This window comes from Kogia breviceps, chromosome 19 (assembly GCF_026419965.1).
Source record: "Kogia breviceps isolate mKogBre1 chromosome 19, mKogBre1 haplotype 1, whole genome shotgun sequence".
Taxonomy (NCBI): Eukaryota; Metazoa; Chordata; class Mammalia; order Artiodactyla; family Physeteridae; genus Kogia; species Kogia breviceps.
In genome coordinates, this window is record NC_081328.1 from 10632790 (window position 1) to 10650211 (window position 17422).

General features: G+C 53.6%; 1 protein-coding gene across 1 annotated transcript in view; it reads right to left on the bottom strand.

The window, feature by feature from the left end:
• The window catches only part of SPNS3 (SPNS lysolipid transporter 3, sphingosine-1-phosphate (putative)), a 60681-nt gene that overhangs the window by 2782 nt on the left and 40477 nt on the right, over positions 1-17422 (bottom strand). Inside the window, exon 13 of the mRNA XM_059046758.2 lies at positions 4619-4684. Coding sequence (XP_058902741.1) covers positions 4619-4684 — 66 coding nt within the window. The remainder of the gene's footprint in view (positions 1-4618; positions 4685-17422) is intronic.

Consider the following 17422-nt stretch of genomic DNA (forward strand, 5'->3'; position numbering starts at 1 on the left):
TCAGTAGAGGCCCTGCCAGAACCCAGGGCTGAAGCAGACAGGGGACGGGGTGAGCCAAAGTGTGAAGGCCAGAGCCCGGGGACTGCAGAGAGGGGTTTGTGGGTGGGCAGGGCAGAGCAGCAAGAGTCACTCTTGAGGGTGACCGGCTGGTCCCAGAGTCGCCGGCGCTGAGCCACTCCGTCCAGGTGGTGAGAGAGGCCGGGCCTCCCACCCATCACCACCTGGACCTGCCAACAAGCCCGAGAAGGAACTGACCACAGCTCTGCACCTTCCCCAAGGGTTTCCTTCTCACCCCATAATTATGTGATTACTCACTGGTGGTTCTGGGCAGAAGGGCAGGGCCTCCTGGAAGATGGACTCTGAGTGTCCAAAAAAGTCCATGCAGGGGCTGGTTGGACCCTCCCTTCCTCCCTTCCCAGGAACTCCACAACCTGCGGGACCTGGACCAGCCCCCTGATGCCAGTGGCGGGAGAGGTAGGTCTCCCCCTCCCCGTTCTGGGTCCCCAGGGTCTCCATGTAGCCAGGGGCCGAGGCTGGGCCCCACCAGCAGCTGGAGAGCCCGGCAGGTAATTTTAGAAGTTTAGAGGCTTTTCGGTTCCCAAAACTCCAGGCTCAACTCTATTCCGAGACAAAAACCCCCTCTGTTTTTGACTTGCCCTTCTTAGAAGAGCCGTTCCCTTCATATCCAGGGGCAAAACCAGCGCCGATCAAGGGTGTGCAGAAAGTCGGCTACGGCACCAGTCGCCAGGTGCAGACTCCCTGGCAGCCTGCCTCACGTTCCCCACTCAGCCCTCCCACCCAGACACCCCTGGGAGGGTGAGACAGCCAGCTACCTAGGGGCAGCAGGCAGAGCAGCGAAGCATGGAGACGGGACGGGGGGAGAACAGGAGGGTGATGGCCCCCCAGCGGGAGGGGGTGGCGATGTGCTGAGGAGGTGGGAGCTGAGCCTGGCGGCGGATCTCCAGCACCCTGGAGGACAGACCTGGAGCGAGTCCCCCTTCTACCCTACTCCCCACGGCTGGCTGGCGGTGGGTAAGCTGGAGCGGGGCCCAGACAGACGGGAGGGTGGGGAGGGAGCCAGAGACCCCATCAGTAGGTCTGAGGAAGCAGGGAGCTCATCCGGGGAGACACACTCTCCAGCCTTCCAGGAAGCAAGGCGCTCCGAGGCCCCCGCCGGGCAGGGGGGGATGTTGCCGGGGGTGGGTCTGCAGTGGGTCTCGGCTGTGACGAGCCAAGGTCCTTTTTATTCACTGACCCACCAGGAGGCAGGGGTTTCCCAGCGTGCAAAGAGTGAGCTCCCCATCAGAGAGCAGGTGAACGAGGGGACGGACTGCGCTAGTCAAAATGTCGCAGAGGGTTCACGAGCTGGGGAGCTGGCTACACTAGACCAGTGTTTTCCAGTGTGTTCTGAGGAACGGCTCTACCGGGATCACGCAGGACATTCGACAGCAATGCAGATCCCTCGACCCAACACAGACCCAACTGAATCAGACTCTGAAGACAGAGGGCCTGGAAGCTGAATTTGTAACAAGCTCCCCCAAACCTGATTCTTAGGTTCAGTGAAGTTTGGGAACCACTGAAGAGCCCCTGAGGTCTCTTCCCCAGAGAGAATCTGGATTCTCCTCCTTGCGGATAAGCAGACCTAAGAGAGCCGTGTCCCTGAGGCAGGACTGACATGGGGCCATGGAGCCCACAGCGGCCCCTCTAGAACGTGCACGACACGGGCTTAGTTCTACGGGCTTAGCTCACTCTGCCTGCGTAGCCTGGGCGTAACTCATAGGTAGGTACCACCTTTCTACCGACTGCACACTTGAGCAAACCAAGGCCAGCCAGAGAGGCGCAGGGCTGGGAGTGGAAGCTGGTAGACTGTTCCAGAAGGCTGGCTCCTGGGCTCTGCTGCCCTCTCACCTTCTGCGCTTCAGGAGCGAGGGCAGCCAGCAGGGACCTCCCTGCACTTCCTGCCACACCAGGGTCGCCACACTTCCTGGCCCTGCCTGGCTCCAGGCTGCTTCCTCCCCAGCCCCATCCCACCCCCTGCTGGCCTCTCTCCACCCATCTCCCCACCGGCCCCCTGGAGCCTGCTCCCGCCTCACCTCTAGAAAAGCAACCCCAGCTACCTATGGCCTGCGGACTCCAGCTACCATCGCAGCTTCTTACGCTCCAGATCACGTCACCTCCCACCCTTCCTCACCCCGCCCCCAGCTGCCGTCAGTCTGCCCTCCACCCCACAGCTGGGATCCCCCCACTGTCGGAGACCACTACCCCCTGGAGCCTTCCCCCTCTCTCTGTCAGGGGACTGAGCTCCAAGAACCACAGGGGCTGGTCCAGCTCAGGCCACCAAAGTGTCACAAGACTGTCCTCCACTGAGGGGCTTTGGGAAGGTGGGGAGGCAGGGGAAGTGGGGCTAGAAGCCTTCCTGGGATGACAGGCCCCGCTAAACTTTAGGGGCTGCAGGCCTCCAAGCCGGGGGAGGACAGTGGGGAGCACTAAGTAGGCTGGATCATGTCTAGCCCAGCCCCCTGGGCAGTGCCAGCCAGCTCTCCAGCAGACCCAGATGGCTCAGACTATGGCTGACTGGCCCCCTCACCCCTCCTCTCCTGCCCCCAGCCCACACACAGCTCTACAAAGAGCCTGGCTCTGCCAGGTTAATCATTCCTGCAAACACAGACACGGTGGGGGGGGGGGGCGGGGGACACAGGCGCAGTCTTCACATATCTGCAGGGCTGCCACGTGGAGCAGGGAGCAGGCTGGGGGTGGGGACGTGGAGGAAGCTGCAGGGGGCAGAATTCAGAGGACAAGTGGGCAGCCCCCCTCAAGACAACCTTTGCCTGGGACTTCCCTAGCGGTTCCACACTTCCAATGCAGGGGACACGGGTTCAACCCCTGGTCGGGGAAATAAAGTGCCACATGCTGCACAGCTCGGCCAAAAAAAAAAAAGGGACATTTGCCGGCACGATTCCACATACCCAGGGCTTTCCTTCAGGCTATCTTGCTTACCCCGCCAGGCTGGTTATGATTACCCGTTTTTTAGACAAGGAAACTGAGGCCCAAGGCCGTTCAGCAGGTCTATGGCTGAGTCTGGGATGGAGCCCAAGTCTCCTGCCTGGAGGGAGGAAAAGAGAAGACCCGCCAGCCCTGCAGCTGATACACCCACCCAGGAGTCAAAGACAGGACAGCCCTGCCTACATCCGCTGAGCCTGAGCCAGGAAGAGGGCCAGAGAATCTAGACAGAGAGTGAGCCTCCCGTCCACAGCAGTATATTCAAGCAGGTTTTGTTGGCTAATTAAATGACTACACTTCCTCACACCCCTTTCAAACTCAGATTCCAGGACGCCAGGATTTCTTTGGGAGACGGAAGATGAGAAAGTAGGAACCGCTGACTTGCTATCGGAATCCCAGCCAGCATTCTCTGTGCCAGGCACAGGGCAAAAGCTTTACACGGATAATCTCATTTCACCCTCAAAATAATCCAGGAGGTATTTTCATCCCCATTTTCCACACAGGGAATCTGAGGCTCAGCGACACAAAGTGACTTGCCTAGGTCATAAACAGCTAGTAGGTGGCAGAAGCAGGGCTGAAACGCAGGTCTGTTTCTTAAATCCAGGTTCGTGCCCCTGCACTAGACCCCCTTCAGGACAGCTCTTAGCCGACTGCAAGCTGCTCTGGTTCCCTCATGCCCACCCAGCCCGGACTGCCAGGAGGCAGGAGGAGGGCTCTTGGGGTGTCCCTGGGTCTGGGACCCTCTGTAATCCACAAGGGCACAGCCCTTCAGTGTTCAAAAAATTTCCCTGCACATCTCCTAGAAGGAGGCAGGGAGGCTGGATGGAGAGTGTGAGGCTCAGGGAGGGTCCTGCTAGACTCTGGACCTAGCAGTCATGGGGTCAGGATAGCATCAGGCCTCATTATAGCCTGAGCCGGCCCCTCGCCTTGCAGCCCATGATATGGGGGCTGGGGTGGCCTGGAGCCACCTGGGCTCAGTGGCCCTGACATCCGGCATCCCTGTCTGCACACCCAGAGTGGAGGCCAAGGAGCCTGCTTGCTGAGAAGCACAGTCAAGAAAGAGGGAGGGAGGACTGGAGTCAAAAATCCCAGGGCCCTGGGGTTTCCCTGGTGGCACAGTGGTTGAGAATCCGCCTGCTGATGCAGGGGACACGGGTTCGTGCCCCGGTCCCGGAGGATCCCACATGCCGCGGAGCAGCTGGGACCATGGGCCATGGCCGCTGCGCCTGCGCGTCCGGAGCCTGTGCTCCACGGCGGGAGAGGCCACAGCAGTGAGAGGGCGTGTACCGCCCCCCCAAAAAAAGCCCGGGCCCCAGTCTTGGCTCAGTGCCTCTGCAGGCTGTGTGACCTTGGTTCAGGCACCTGCCCTCTCTGAGCCTCCATTTGCTCATCTACAGAATGGGAGTGATGGTCAAAGGCTATGTCTGAGACTGTCAGGGAGGCCCCCAGTCCAAGGTGACTGTTCACTGACCTTGGTCCCCTACCCCATGGTCTCTGAAGCCCCTCCTGACCTCGAGGCCACTCAACAGCAGAGGTCCCGCCCTGAGCACGACAGACTCCAGCTGACCCTGCTTGGGAGGCCCCAGGACCAGCCCTCCGTTCCGACTTCCACACCTACCAGCAGGATGTCAGCAACCACGGCCCAGTTGCAGGACAGGAGCAGCTCCCCGAGGGCCAGGAACACCTGTGAACAAAGGGTGGCCGGGGTGAGGCTCCCTGGATCTCAGTCACCAGCCCCTCCCCACGCTGTTTCTTCTCGAGAAGGAGACTGAGGCTGCCCAGAGGAAGGACCCATCGAGACTTACTGGGGTGGGTGAGGTTTGCAACTGTTTTCCCAGTTGCAGCGGCCTCCAGAGTGGGTAGACATTCCCATCTGGGAAGACTGGCGGCCGTGACCCAGAGAGGAGTGCCAGGGCAGGGCCCAGGCCTGAGAAGAGCTCTCCCCCCGATGGACGGCCCCCAGGGTCTAGCCACTGAGGTCATCCAGGGAGGCAGCCAGGACTCCCAGGCCACGTTTAAAGGTGGAGAAACAGGCACGTCCCTGGTGTTCCAGTGGGTAAGACTCCGCGCTCCCAGTGCAGGGGGCCCGGGTTCGATGCCTGGTTGGGGAACTAGATCCTGCATGCGTGCTGCAACGAACAGTCCACATGCTGCGACTAACAAGTCCACATGCTGCCATGAAAGATCCCATGTGCCGCAACTAAGACCCGGCACATCCAAAATAAATAAATAAGTAAATAAAATATTTTTTAAAAATAAATAAATAAAGGTGGGGGGGCTTCCCTGGTGGCACAATGGTTGAGAGTCCACCTGCCGATGCAGGGGACGCGGGTTCGTGCCCCGGTCCGGGAGGATCCCACGTGCCGCGGAGCGGCTGGGCCCGTGAGCCATGGCCGCTGCGCCTGCGCATCCGGAGCCTGTGCTCCGCAACGGGAGAGGCTGCAACGGTGAGAGGCCCGCGTACGGCAAATAAATAAAGAAAGAAATAAATAAAGGTGGGGAAACAGAGGAGAAAGGTCCAGGGTTTGCCCACCCTCCCCTTTGTTCCCCTAAGGCCTGTGTACACTAAAGAGGTACCTACTGCATATGCCAGCCAGACTGCCCAGTCCAGGCCTCCTATCAACAGCCCCTCCCGGGCCTTCCCCTTCCCAGACCCCGAGAGCAGCACAGGCAGGTGAGCAAGGCCGAGACAGTCAACTGTGCCCAGGTCAGGGCCAGGGCTTGTCTGAGGTTGCCAGCTGGTCCAGGGCAAAGCCATCCTGAGACATGAGGCTTGTGGCCCCGTCCAGCCCCCACCCCCACCCAGGGCACCTGTGTGCCCACCCTCCGCCTCGCTATCTGGAGGCCGCTGTGGGCCTGTCTCTCCCGGCTCCCTGAACCCCCTACCTCGTGCCAAAGGATTAGGACAATCCTCATTCCACTCACTCAAGAAGGGTTTAATGAAGCGGCACGGAGGAGGGGAAAAGTCTCATTTCTCAGAGCTTCTAAGGGCTTATTGCTGGAGTGGAATTAGTCATTCCTGGAGTCACGGGGCTGTGCCTGGGGCAGCCCAGGCTCTGGATCCCCAAGGCCTACAAGCACCCGGGACCGCGGAACCAAAGGGCCACTGCCTGCACGCTGACTGCGCGCCAGGCACGTCCACTCTTGTCACCCATCCAACTCTCAGCCACTTCCTAAGACACGTATCATTATATCCACTCCACAAATGAGAAGACTGAGGCCCAGGGTCACACATCAAGTCACTTTCTGGTGAGCCCCTCTCCCCTGCAGCAAGGTGAGGGACAGGAAGCTGTCGGTGAGGTCGGGGGGGAGACTCCGAGAGGTCCCAGAGACCATAGTGCTGGGCGAGGCTGGCAAGAGGGAAGTCAGAGGAAAGCCCAGGATGGGGAGGGCTTCCAGGTGGAGGTGGCATTGAGCAGAGCCCGAAGGATGGGCGGGATCAGCACAGGTCTAGAAGAGCCCCAAGGCCGTGCCAGGCAGAAAACCCTAGTGAGCAGAGGCGAGGAGGCTGCAAGGCACCCACCAGGCTGGGCGGGCAGGAGTGTGGCCCGGGGCTGCGGAGAGACGGCAAGACCCACTGGGAAGGGGGGGCGGCGGGTGTCTTCTCCCCGTCTCACTAGCCCCGGCCCTGCACAGACTGGGGAGCGCTTAAGGGCAGGGCGGGCCTCCCTCTGGGCCCGGGGCCGGGCACCCACAGGGGTGGGAATCAGGAAGTGGCCAGCTGGCGAGCCTTAGGCGGGGCCCAGGCAGGCTGCAGACCCGCATTCCAGCCCCACAGGGTCTGCCAACCCGGCCTCCTGGGACCAACGTGAGGGCAGCTCACACCCATCCTTCCCTCGACTCCCACATCCACCGGGGCTGCCAGGTCACTGCCCTCCCCCCCACTTCCAGATCAAATGCATCCTCCCTCCGTAGCCGGGGGCCAGCCACGTGGAGCCTGCTCTCCGTGGGTGCCGCGGTCTCCCTGCTGCTGCCCCACACCCATAGGACATGCTGAGATACACCTTTTCCTTCCTCCAGCTGGAGCAGGGTGGATCCTGACCCCAAAATAGGGCCGATCGGAAGCAGGCTGTAGCCACAACGGGGCCTTTCAGGCTGAACAAGCTGCCTGAGGATGCCAGGTTTCCTCAGACACACCTGGAAACCCACCCCAAGCCGCCAAATCCCCGCCTCCACGCAGAGGCTTTGAGGAGTGAAAGGCCCAGCTGGGGAGAGGCCACCTCCTAATCCGGTAATTACAGAGTCTATTGAGGCGGCTGCCTGGGCTCAAGGAGGGCCACCCCATCAAAGAGGTGTGACCCCCTGGAGGGCCACCCCATCAAAGAGGTGTGACCCCCTGGAGGGACACCCCATCAAAGAGGTGTGACCCCCTGGAGGGCCACCCCATCAAAGAGGTGTGACCCCCTGGAGGGACACCCCATCAAAGAGGTGTGACCCCCTGGAGGGACACCCCATCAAAGAGGTGTGACCTGGCCATGTGGGGCCACCCTTGGAGGTCACCACCCTCTGGGCCTTGGTTTCCCCAATGCTACAACGATAGGGTGACCCAGCGCCCCGGCAGCCCCCTCCACCACCAACAGCCTTTGCTTTTAAAGCTGCGAGATAACTTCAGTTGGTCCCACGGACTGCGTGCAAATCGGGTCTGAGAAGCCAGCGGCCTCCACGACCAGCGCAGATTTGCGTTCCACAATTAAAAAACAAAACAAACAAGAAGGGCCCTGGTCTGCAGTTAAGTCACGGTGAAGAATGTAGCCAGCCGACCGTTCAAAGCTCCTCCCACACGGGCCCCTCAGCCCCCTGGACGCCCTCTTCTGCACGGCCACAGGCCCCTCGCACTGACCAGGTCCCCAAACCTGCTCTCTCCTCCCGTCCCCCCACGTTACTGTCCTCGCCCAGGGTGCTTGAGGTAGCCAGGATACACGATCCACCCACAGACTGGCCGCCAGCAAGCGGCCAGACACAGAAAGGGGGAGGCGGGGGGGTCCTACATGCCTTGCTCGCCTTTGCACCCCTCCAGACACCGATTCCTGTCCATTCTGCATCCTAAATGTCCCTCAGATCTGCCCCCTCCTCCTGGCCACTGCTGCTGGCCTGGTCCAGGCCTCCCCCATCCCTCTGCCTCACCAGTTTCCCAGGCCCCACCATCCCTCCCAACAGCAGCCCCGGAGGGGACTTCCGAAAGGGAAATGGGAAATCTGCCCTTGTCCCCTCGGTGCCTGTTCATGGCTCCCTGCACCGACTCTGTCTCCCTGGGTGATAGGGCCTGGGAATGCCGCATGAGAAGCGTGGAGCCCCTCAACCCCTGGCCTTTCCATTTCAGACTCAAGAGGATTTCCCCCTCGAGTTGGGGCGGTGATGATGCATATTTCTGGCCTTAGTCACCCCCGGCCAGAGAGGCGTACACACACACACACACACACACACACACACACACACACACACACACACACTGACACATGCATATGCACTCACATAACACACAACCACACACAGACACGTGCATCCTCAAGACACACACACACACACACACACACACGAGCTCCAAGACCCATGCACACACATACCTAGATCCATAACCTGGGAGACACACGCAAAACTCACACACCGCAAAGACACATACGTAAGCAGGTAACAGGGATGACATTCTAAGTATTAAAATATGTGTGGCAAAAGCACCAACCAAACAGACGGCAGCTGACGACCCTCGTACAGAACTTGCTGGAAAACAGCCTAGCGTGTACATGTGCATGCTGTGGTCTTATAATGTGGACAGCAAGTTGCGCACAATCACACGGGCACACACACATGTATACATGTACACAAACATGCTCTCGCTTTTGCACTCATGTGCATACCTGCACTCGGACGTGCACACACTCATACCTTCACACACAAAGGCACCCCTCCTCATGTACACCTGCACGCACAGGTAGGCACGGGCAGGGAGCAGGACGGAAGCTGGAGCACCTGCCCCGGAGAAGGCTCAGCCCCTGAGGAGCGGAAGGGACAGTGTCTTCACTTGGGTCCATCTCAGTCTTCCAACTGGGCAGTAACTGATCTCTGAACTTCAAAGAATGGGTTCTAGGTGCCCCCAGGTAGGGAGAAAGCAAACGTCTCCCATGGGCTTGTGGAGACTCAGACAGAGGTAAGGCCCATCCTCCCTTGGCACAGGTCAACTCTTCACCCAGTATGGTTGAGCCAGTCAGGATGCAGGTCCCGGGCACAGACTGGCCACCAGCAAGCTGCCGGGCTGGCTGGCACGCTTTTCCCCTGGGCCTGCCAACCTGTAATTGCAGGGACTGTCTTTAGGGCACAAGGGTACCACCCAGCTCCCATGGGCCAGCAAAGGCCCAGCAGCCTGGTAGGCAGGCAGATGGGGAATGAGCTCCAGTCCTCCTGGAGAACCCAGCTGATACTGCAGGCTCTGCTGCCCATCCAAGAAGAGACACCTGCTAGATCCCGGCAGGGAAGTGGGGTCCTCAGAGGAAGGGTAGGTGGGCCTCTCTCAGCCCCTCGGAGGCAGCCTCTGGCAAGGCCCAGTTACTCCGGCCCAAGACGCAAGAGCAAAAGGGCTGGGACTTCCCTGGTGGTCCAGTGGCTAAGACTCCTTGCTCCTAAAGCAGGGGACCTGGGTTCGATCCCTGGTCAAGGAACTAGATCCCGCATGCCACCACTAAGAGTTTGCATGCCACCACTAAAGATCCCGCATGCGGCAACTAAGACCTGGCTCAGCCTAAATAAATAAATAAATAGGCTTGCTCAAAAAACCAACAGGAGCCAAGTGGTAGGAGAGATCCCCCAAGCTGGGGCACCTGCAAGGCCCAGCTGTCTGGGCCACCCAGGGGTGAGAACAGGTCCCATAGCCAACTCTGGAATCCCTAGCTGATCTGGACCACAGCTACAATGGACACACATCCTGACTGCTCCCTGCCAACCATCACGCAAGGCTCCCTTGTGGGCACCGGGCTCGGCAAATGCTGGGCCTCCATCTTTGGTCCTTGCTCAGGAATCGCCAAGGCTGAGAAGGGCAGCATCCCTTCCCGGATGTAAAGGCCTCGGTGACCGCCAAGCTGGCTCTGCTCTGTGTCATGGCGGCCACATTGCTCCTTGGGCCAGTAGGGAACTCAGAGTTACCATCTGGTTTGGGCTGGAAGGAGCCTTAAAGATCATCTGGGGCCACTCCTGTATAAAAACGGAGGGTTGCAATTGCACCATAGACTTCCCTTCCCCCAAAAGTAAAAAAATAGTGTCAGGGTGGGGGGTGGGGGGAACGTTTTTCACCAAAGGAAAAAAAAAAAGCCTAATGAGGTAAGTATTAAATATTGGCAGCCAAGGCAAAAAAAAACAGAAATTCTGGAGTAAAGTAGAGAATATAACCCTTCTCAGCTCCTCCCTCCCCACAGCTATCCTCCAAAACCCCAACATCTAGAGGGAAATAAACTGAGCAGGGGTCCTTTGTTTCCACTCTTAACTGAGAACCAGTGGGAAAAGCTGCTGGGGAGAAATGGGTAAAAGTGGAGAAAGTGAATAAATGACTCCAGTTACTGACTCCACATAAGGCCTAAAAACAGTAATTTTTTACTGTTTTTTACTGGGCCTAAGGCCCAGTAATTAAGTAGAATGAACCCTGTGATAGAGCATTTACCTAAATCCCAGAAGAGAGAGCAGAGCCCAGGTGTTCTAACAAAGCCCCTCCTGCCTTACCTGAGCCCTGCAATTCCCTCAGGCGACAGAAAACCTAACACTCAACTCTCAAACTGCAGCCCCTTCGGGGAAGAGAATAGTCACAGAGAAGGCAGGAAGAGGGTAGAAGAAAAGAAAGAGTCACCCACACTATATCAAAGCAAATTCAGTATCAGAGCAGAGCTGCCCATACCCAGGCTAGAGAAAGCACTCAGTATGTGAATTATGCAAACATACCAAAAAAAAAAAAAAAACAGAGAGAGAAAGTGAGAGGGGGAAGTAGGTAGGAAGAGAGGGAGGGAGGGAAGAGAGAGAAGAAAGAAAGAAGGAAGGAAGGAAGGGAGAGAAGGAGGGAGGAAGGAAGAAAACAAGAAAGAAAGAAAGAGAGAGAGAAAAAGGAAGAAAGAGGGAGGGAGGGAGGGAGGGAGGGGGAGGAAGAGGGAGAGAGGGAGAAACAGAGGAAATGGAAAGGGGGAAAGGTGGAGAAGGAAGGAGAGAAAAGGAGGAAGGAAGAAAAAAGAATCCAACCTAGAAGACAGGTGATAGAAGGAACAGAAGGAAATACCTTATAATTGTTTCAAACTATATTGAATAGTAATTCAATAAAGAGCTCAAAAATGAAATGAACCCCCAACAGGATGAGATATAAAACGATATTGCAGACTTAAGGGAATAAATGGAGGCGCAAAGCAATAAACAACATTATTACAGAACTAATAAATTAAAAACAGTCAGAAACAGAATAGACATCAACCAAAGTAGAATCACCAATATAGAGAAAGGCTTGAGATAATCTCACAGATTGACTGATTTTTAAAAAACACAAAGAAGACATTGGAACTTCCCTGGTGGTCCAGTGGTTAAGACTTTGCCTTCCAATGCACGGGGTGCGGGTTTGATCCCTGGTCGGGGAGCTAAGATCCCACATGCCTTGTGGCCAAAAAAAAAAAAAAACAAACCCAAAAACATAAAACAGAAGCAATATTGTAATAAATTCAATAAAAACTTTAAGAAATGGTCCACATTAAAAAAAACTTTAAAAAAGAAAAAGAGAAAACATTTAGAGAGAAGTAGATGATATGAAAGACAGGTCAAGTAGATCAGGGCTGGGACTAGAGCACAGCAAGTGAGACACATAGGATACCAAACTTAAGGAGGTACTCAGTCTCTGGGTTGCACAAGTGTAGGGTTAGCCCCTGGGAGTGAGTGCCTCCTTAAATTGTGTGCCCTTATGCCTTGCTGGCCTTACCCTAGTCCCAGCCCAGAAGATGATCCAACACAGGTAAAAAAAAAAAAACTCAACAAATAAACAAACATAAGAAATATTCAAAGAGATGAGAGGGGGAAGGAGGATACTCAGTACTGATTCAGCAGATAAGAACACTGTTATGAACAAACTTTTATATGATATAGAATATTTAGCACTGAGATATATCCTAGCTGTTGCAAGCAGCTTCTAACATGGCTCCAGAGACCCCTGCCTCTTGTATCTCACCCTGGGTGTGGGCTGGACCTAGGGATGTGCTTCTAATGAGCAGAATACAGCAAAAGTCATGGGATACCACTTCCGCGATTAGGTTACAAAAGATCGTGACTCCCCTTGATAGACTCCTCTATTGCCTTCTCAGCCTACACATATTCAGGAAGGGAGCTGCCATAAGAAAGAAGCCAACATAGCAAAGGAACTGAGAGCAGACTCCAGCCAATAGCCAATAAGGAGCTGAGGCCCTCAATCCAACATCGCAGAAGGATCTGAATGAGGCCCACAACCACTGAGTCAGCTTGGAAGCAGATCCCTCCCTAGTTGAGACTTCACATGAGACCACAGACCCTGGGCCAATGCCTTGATTGGAGCCTACAAGAGACCATGAAGCAGAGGACCCACCTAAGCTATGCCTGGATTCCTGACCCACAGAAACTGTGAGATAATTAATGTGTGCTGTCTTAAACAACTACATTTGGGGATGATTTGTTACACAGCAAGAGATAACTAATACACTACCTAAGCCACTGAATTTCAAGAATAAATAATGTAATCTTCAGGTATCCAGATGAAAAAGTGAATCAATATGAAAGATTTTTTAAACTTCATTCTTCACAGCAATATTTAATATGAAAAGACAATGGAACAACTGTTTGCAAAGTAATGAAAGGAAGAAAATGTGAGCCAAGAATACCATACCCAGTGAACTGCTGTTCAAGAAAAGAGGGAAAGAGGAGAAGACAATCTCAAACATAAATGAACCAAAGGAAAACCACCTCTCTAGCCCTTTTTGGTTTGGAAACGGGGACAGAATGGATTAAAAACTATTTAACCACAAAATCTACTCATTTAGGAGTTGAACCAAAATGAAGAACTCAGGAATGGAGCATCTATGCAACAGGTGGAGAATGAGTATTGAATCTATTTAAATCTGAGACTACTGTCCCAGATCTACAGATTATACTTAGGGAACAGACTGTGAGTGTTATAAATCTAGAAAAAGTAAAAATAATAATATAACTAACAAAAACCAGGAGACTGGGGAGAGAAGAAGGGGGAGGTATAAGAAAGCTGATAAGGATTCATCAATAAGTCCAAAGTTTTAAAATTAATTTGAAGTTAACCAAATCCTTTGATTTCACTTCAATTTCTTCAGGTAAATTCATATAAGTGAATTATAAACACTATATGATTCTATTTACATGAAATATCCAGAACAGGCAAATCTATAGAGGCAGAAAGCAGATTAGCAGCTACCTAGAGCTAGAATAGAGGATGGTTAGGGGAAAATGGTGAATGATTTATAATGAATATGAAGTTTCTTTTTTTTTTATAGGAAGCCCAAGAAATTCATTTATTCTACTGTCTCATAAAGTTTCTTTTTGAGGTGATGAAAATGTTCTAAAATTGATGTGGTGTTGATTGCAAACCTCTGTGAATATACTAAAACCCATTAAATTTTGTACTTTAAGTTGTATGATACCTGAATTTCATCTCAATAAATCTGTTTTTAAAATTACCAGATAACCTCAGTTTAACAAAAGTATTTTTAAAAACATAAATCTGGGTTTATACATATAGAAGGATGGTCACATCACAAAAGTAGCAGCAAACAGGCCAAGATGTTAAGAGCAGCTGATTCTAGGGGATGAGAAAATGGAAAATTGTTATCTTCTTCTTTGTGCTTTTCTGGTTGTGTTATTTTTTTTTTTAATTGCCCCCAAATAAAAATAGAAAGGTCACTGAAATAGTGTAATGGATTGAACTGTTGGTCTCATCGCTTGATTTCACTGTGATAGCATGAGGCTTCCATATCCTTGATGTGTCGAGTCCCCCAGAGTGTCAACCTTGGTCCTCTTCTCTTTTCTATCCAAGCTCAGGCCTTTGCTGATCTCATATATCTCCAACTGCCTCTTAACATCTGCAGTTGAATGTCCTAAAAGGCATCTCAAATTCAACATGTCTAAAATTGAACTCCTAATCCCACCCTTTCCAAAAAAGAAAAACCAACTCCATACTTCCCTCCAGCCTTCTCCATCTCAGTAAATGGCAACTCCATGTTTCCAGTTGCTCAGGCCCAAAACCCTGGAGTTGCCCTCGACTCATCCATTTCTCTCACACTCCACACCCAACCCGTCAGGAAATCCTTGATTCTACTTCCAAAACGTACCCAGAATCTGACCACTTCTTCACACTTCCTCCATAAGTAGCCCAATCCAAGCCACAGGCATCTCTTGCCTATGATATTGGAAAGCCTCCTAATGGGTTCTCCTGTCTCTTGTCTTTGTGCTTTTTCATTCTATTATCAACACAGCAGCCAGAGAGACCTTGGTAAACTACGTGGTAGGTAGTTACAAAACAGCCCCCAATTAATCATGCTTCTTGGTATTCACACCCTTGTACAGTCCCTTCCCATGGTGAAACCGGGTCAGTTTCACACCTTGCTTCAACCAATAAAATAAGGCAGAAGTGATGCTGTGCTGTTCCTGGCCTAGGCCTTAAGAGACTTTGCAGCTTCCACTTTGCTTTCTTGGAATGCGGCCCTGAGACCACCATGTAAGTAACCGGTTTCACCCAGTGGAAGGCAAGAGGCCAGATGGAGGAGAATGGAGGAGCCCCAGCTGACGTCCAGACATAAGTGAGGCCAGCTTGGATGTCCCACCCCACCCAGTCTTCCAGGTGAAGGCAGCTACAGGACTGAGCACAGGTGAAACCAGGCAGGAAACCATCCAGCCAACTCACAGAATCATAAGAAATAATAAATCATTGTCTTAAGCCACTACGTTTTAGGGTGATTTGTTACTCAGCAATAGGTGACTGATACAAACCATCAGTCAGAGCATCCCTTCTGTGCTAGAAATTCTCTAGTGGTTTCCCATTTCACTTAAATTGGAAGCCAAGTTCATTCTATGTGCAGGGATCCACACAATCAGTGCCCCACCCACCCCACCTCACCCCACCCCACCATTCCCTCTGACCTCCTCTGCTCTACCCCGGCTCGCCCCATTCCAACCACGTTTCCTAGAAGACACCAGCATGATTTTCCCCTCTGCACTTGCACTTGCTCTTCCCTCTGCATGGAGGGCTCTGCCCCACTCCACCCCTGTATCCACATGGTTCCTTCTCTCACTTGCTTCAGGTTGCTGCTGAAGCATCACCATCTCCGTGAGGCCTCCCTGACCGTCTTGCACAGCCCAGTCCCTCTTCTTGTCCACTTTCCCTGCTCTGTTCTTTTCCACAGAGCTCATTCCCATCTAACATACCATTTATTCTACTGCACACATATTCTTGCCTGTTTTGTTCAATGCGGCATCATCCTCAAAGCCTAGAACAGTGCCTGGCACACAGGAGGTGCTTGGGAAATATTTGATAAGTGAGTGAACATTTCTGCTCATCCTGGCTGGGACCTGCCTCGCAGCCAGCTCACCATGGCCTCGGCTCTGCTCCTTGAGACCTCTGCTCCCTCAGCCCATGAAGCCCGGCAGGGTTTGAGGGCAAAGACCCCCACTCCCAGGTTTCTCACTTGTGAAACAGGAAGAGCAGCACAGAACCAGAGACACCCTGGGCGGGGGTGGGGTTACACCTGTGGGGCTTCATGGCCACATGCCCAGACACTCCTCCCTGTAATGTTAGATGTCACTGACCCAGGGCTCTGAAGGAGGAACCCTTGGGGCATGTAGCAGACTGTATTTTCCCAAAACAGTCACTGTAATATTGCCACATGCTCTTTCAGATCACCGCTAGTCTCCACCAAAAAGAGTGAATCCGTTCTCTCCCCCCTCGAATCTGAGCAAGAAGGTGTGGCTCAAGTGAAGAACAGACTGCAGTGAAAGTGATGCTGTGTAACTTTCAAGGGCAGGTCATCAAAGGCAACACAGCTTCACCTGGCTCTCTCAAGACTGTAGTCCTTGGAAGCCGGCCACCATGTTGTAAGGAAGCTCAGGCCACATGGGGAGGTCACAGGCAGCTGCTCTAGCCAGTAGCTCCAGCTAAGGTCTCAGCCAACAGCCAGCATCAACCATCAGGCGGCCCTCAGCCTTTGATGATCCAGTTCTCCCACCCCCATTCTGCGTGGTTAACCCCAAGTGGAAAAGAGATATGTCAGCCCCGCCCCCCCACCTTGCCCAAACTGCAAATTCGTGAGCAAAGTAAGTGTTTTTCTTATTTTAAACCACTAAGTTTCATTATATATCTACACTAACTAGAACAGGTCCAAAAGTTCATTTAGCTCCTCAATGAAACCAAGGGGAAAGTACGAGCACGCCCATTTTACAGATGAGAAAACCGACTCTCAGCAAGGTCAAGATCTTGCCCCAGCTCACACGGCTAGTCAGTGAAGAAGCAGGAACGATGTCCAGGTCTTTCAGGTGCCTCAGTACATATGCTCGTTGTCACCCCCCGACTCCTGCTACTCCCTCTGGACCACAAAGCCCACCCAAGGGGGGACTGCCGTATCCTCCAGCTACCAGACAAGTGATGATGGAGCTGCTACCTTGGGCTCAGTCCCTCCTCTGAGTACAAACCCTTTCTCCTCTGAAGGGCAGCGGCTCTGGGAAGAAGGCCAAGGAAGACGATGTGAGCCAAGACCTGCTGTGTGTGTCTGGATCCCAATTAACAGCCAAGAAGTCAAGTTCCCCTGCCAAGGGGACTGGAAGGAGGGAAGAGATGGAACCCTCTGCTCCTGCAGGTGGGCCCCAGGGAACGGGTTCCCCCACGTAAGGCCCCAGACCAGATTTTATATGCTCAGGAACCCTTATTGCCATGAAGCGTACAGCACGACTTGGCCCTACTTCAGGAAATTTGGGGACAGGCATGCCCACGGTGCCTCCCAAAACCCTTCCTTCCCACGTAATGCAGCTAGAGCCCAGAAGCAGTTGGATGAAAGCTACAGGCAGCTGCAGACACACATGTACACACACATCCCACACGATTATCTGCCTGCCCTGATACATGTGCATGTGCACACACTCATGAAGAGACATGTATGCAAAACAGCATACCTGGACACACTCATACATACTACGCCTATACAGAACGAATTACATGTATATGCAACACAACACACATAGAGCATGGCTGTAGAGACACAGAGGTGTATTCATGCAAAAGCACACATATCTGCCCTCAAATTCACAGACTCGCATATAGTCACACTTAGATGCCCGCACACACTAGCAGTACACATACCCACATTCCTGTGGGCCTTCCCAGGAAGCCCTATCAATTTCCCCTGGAGCCTACCAATCTCCCCAGGAC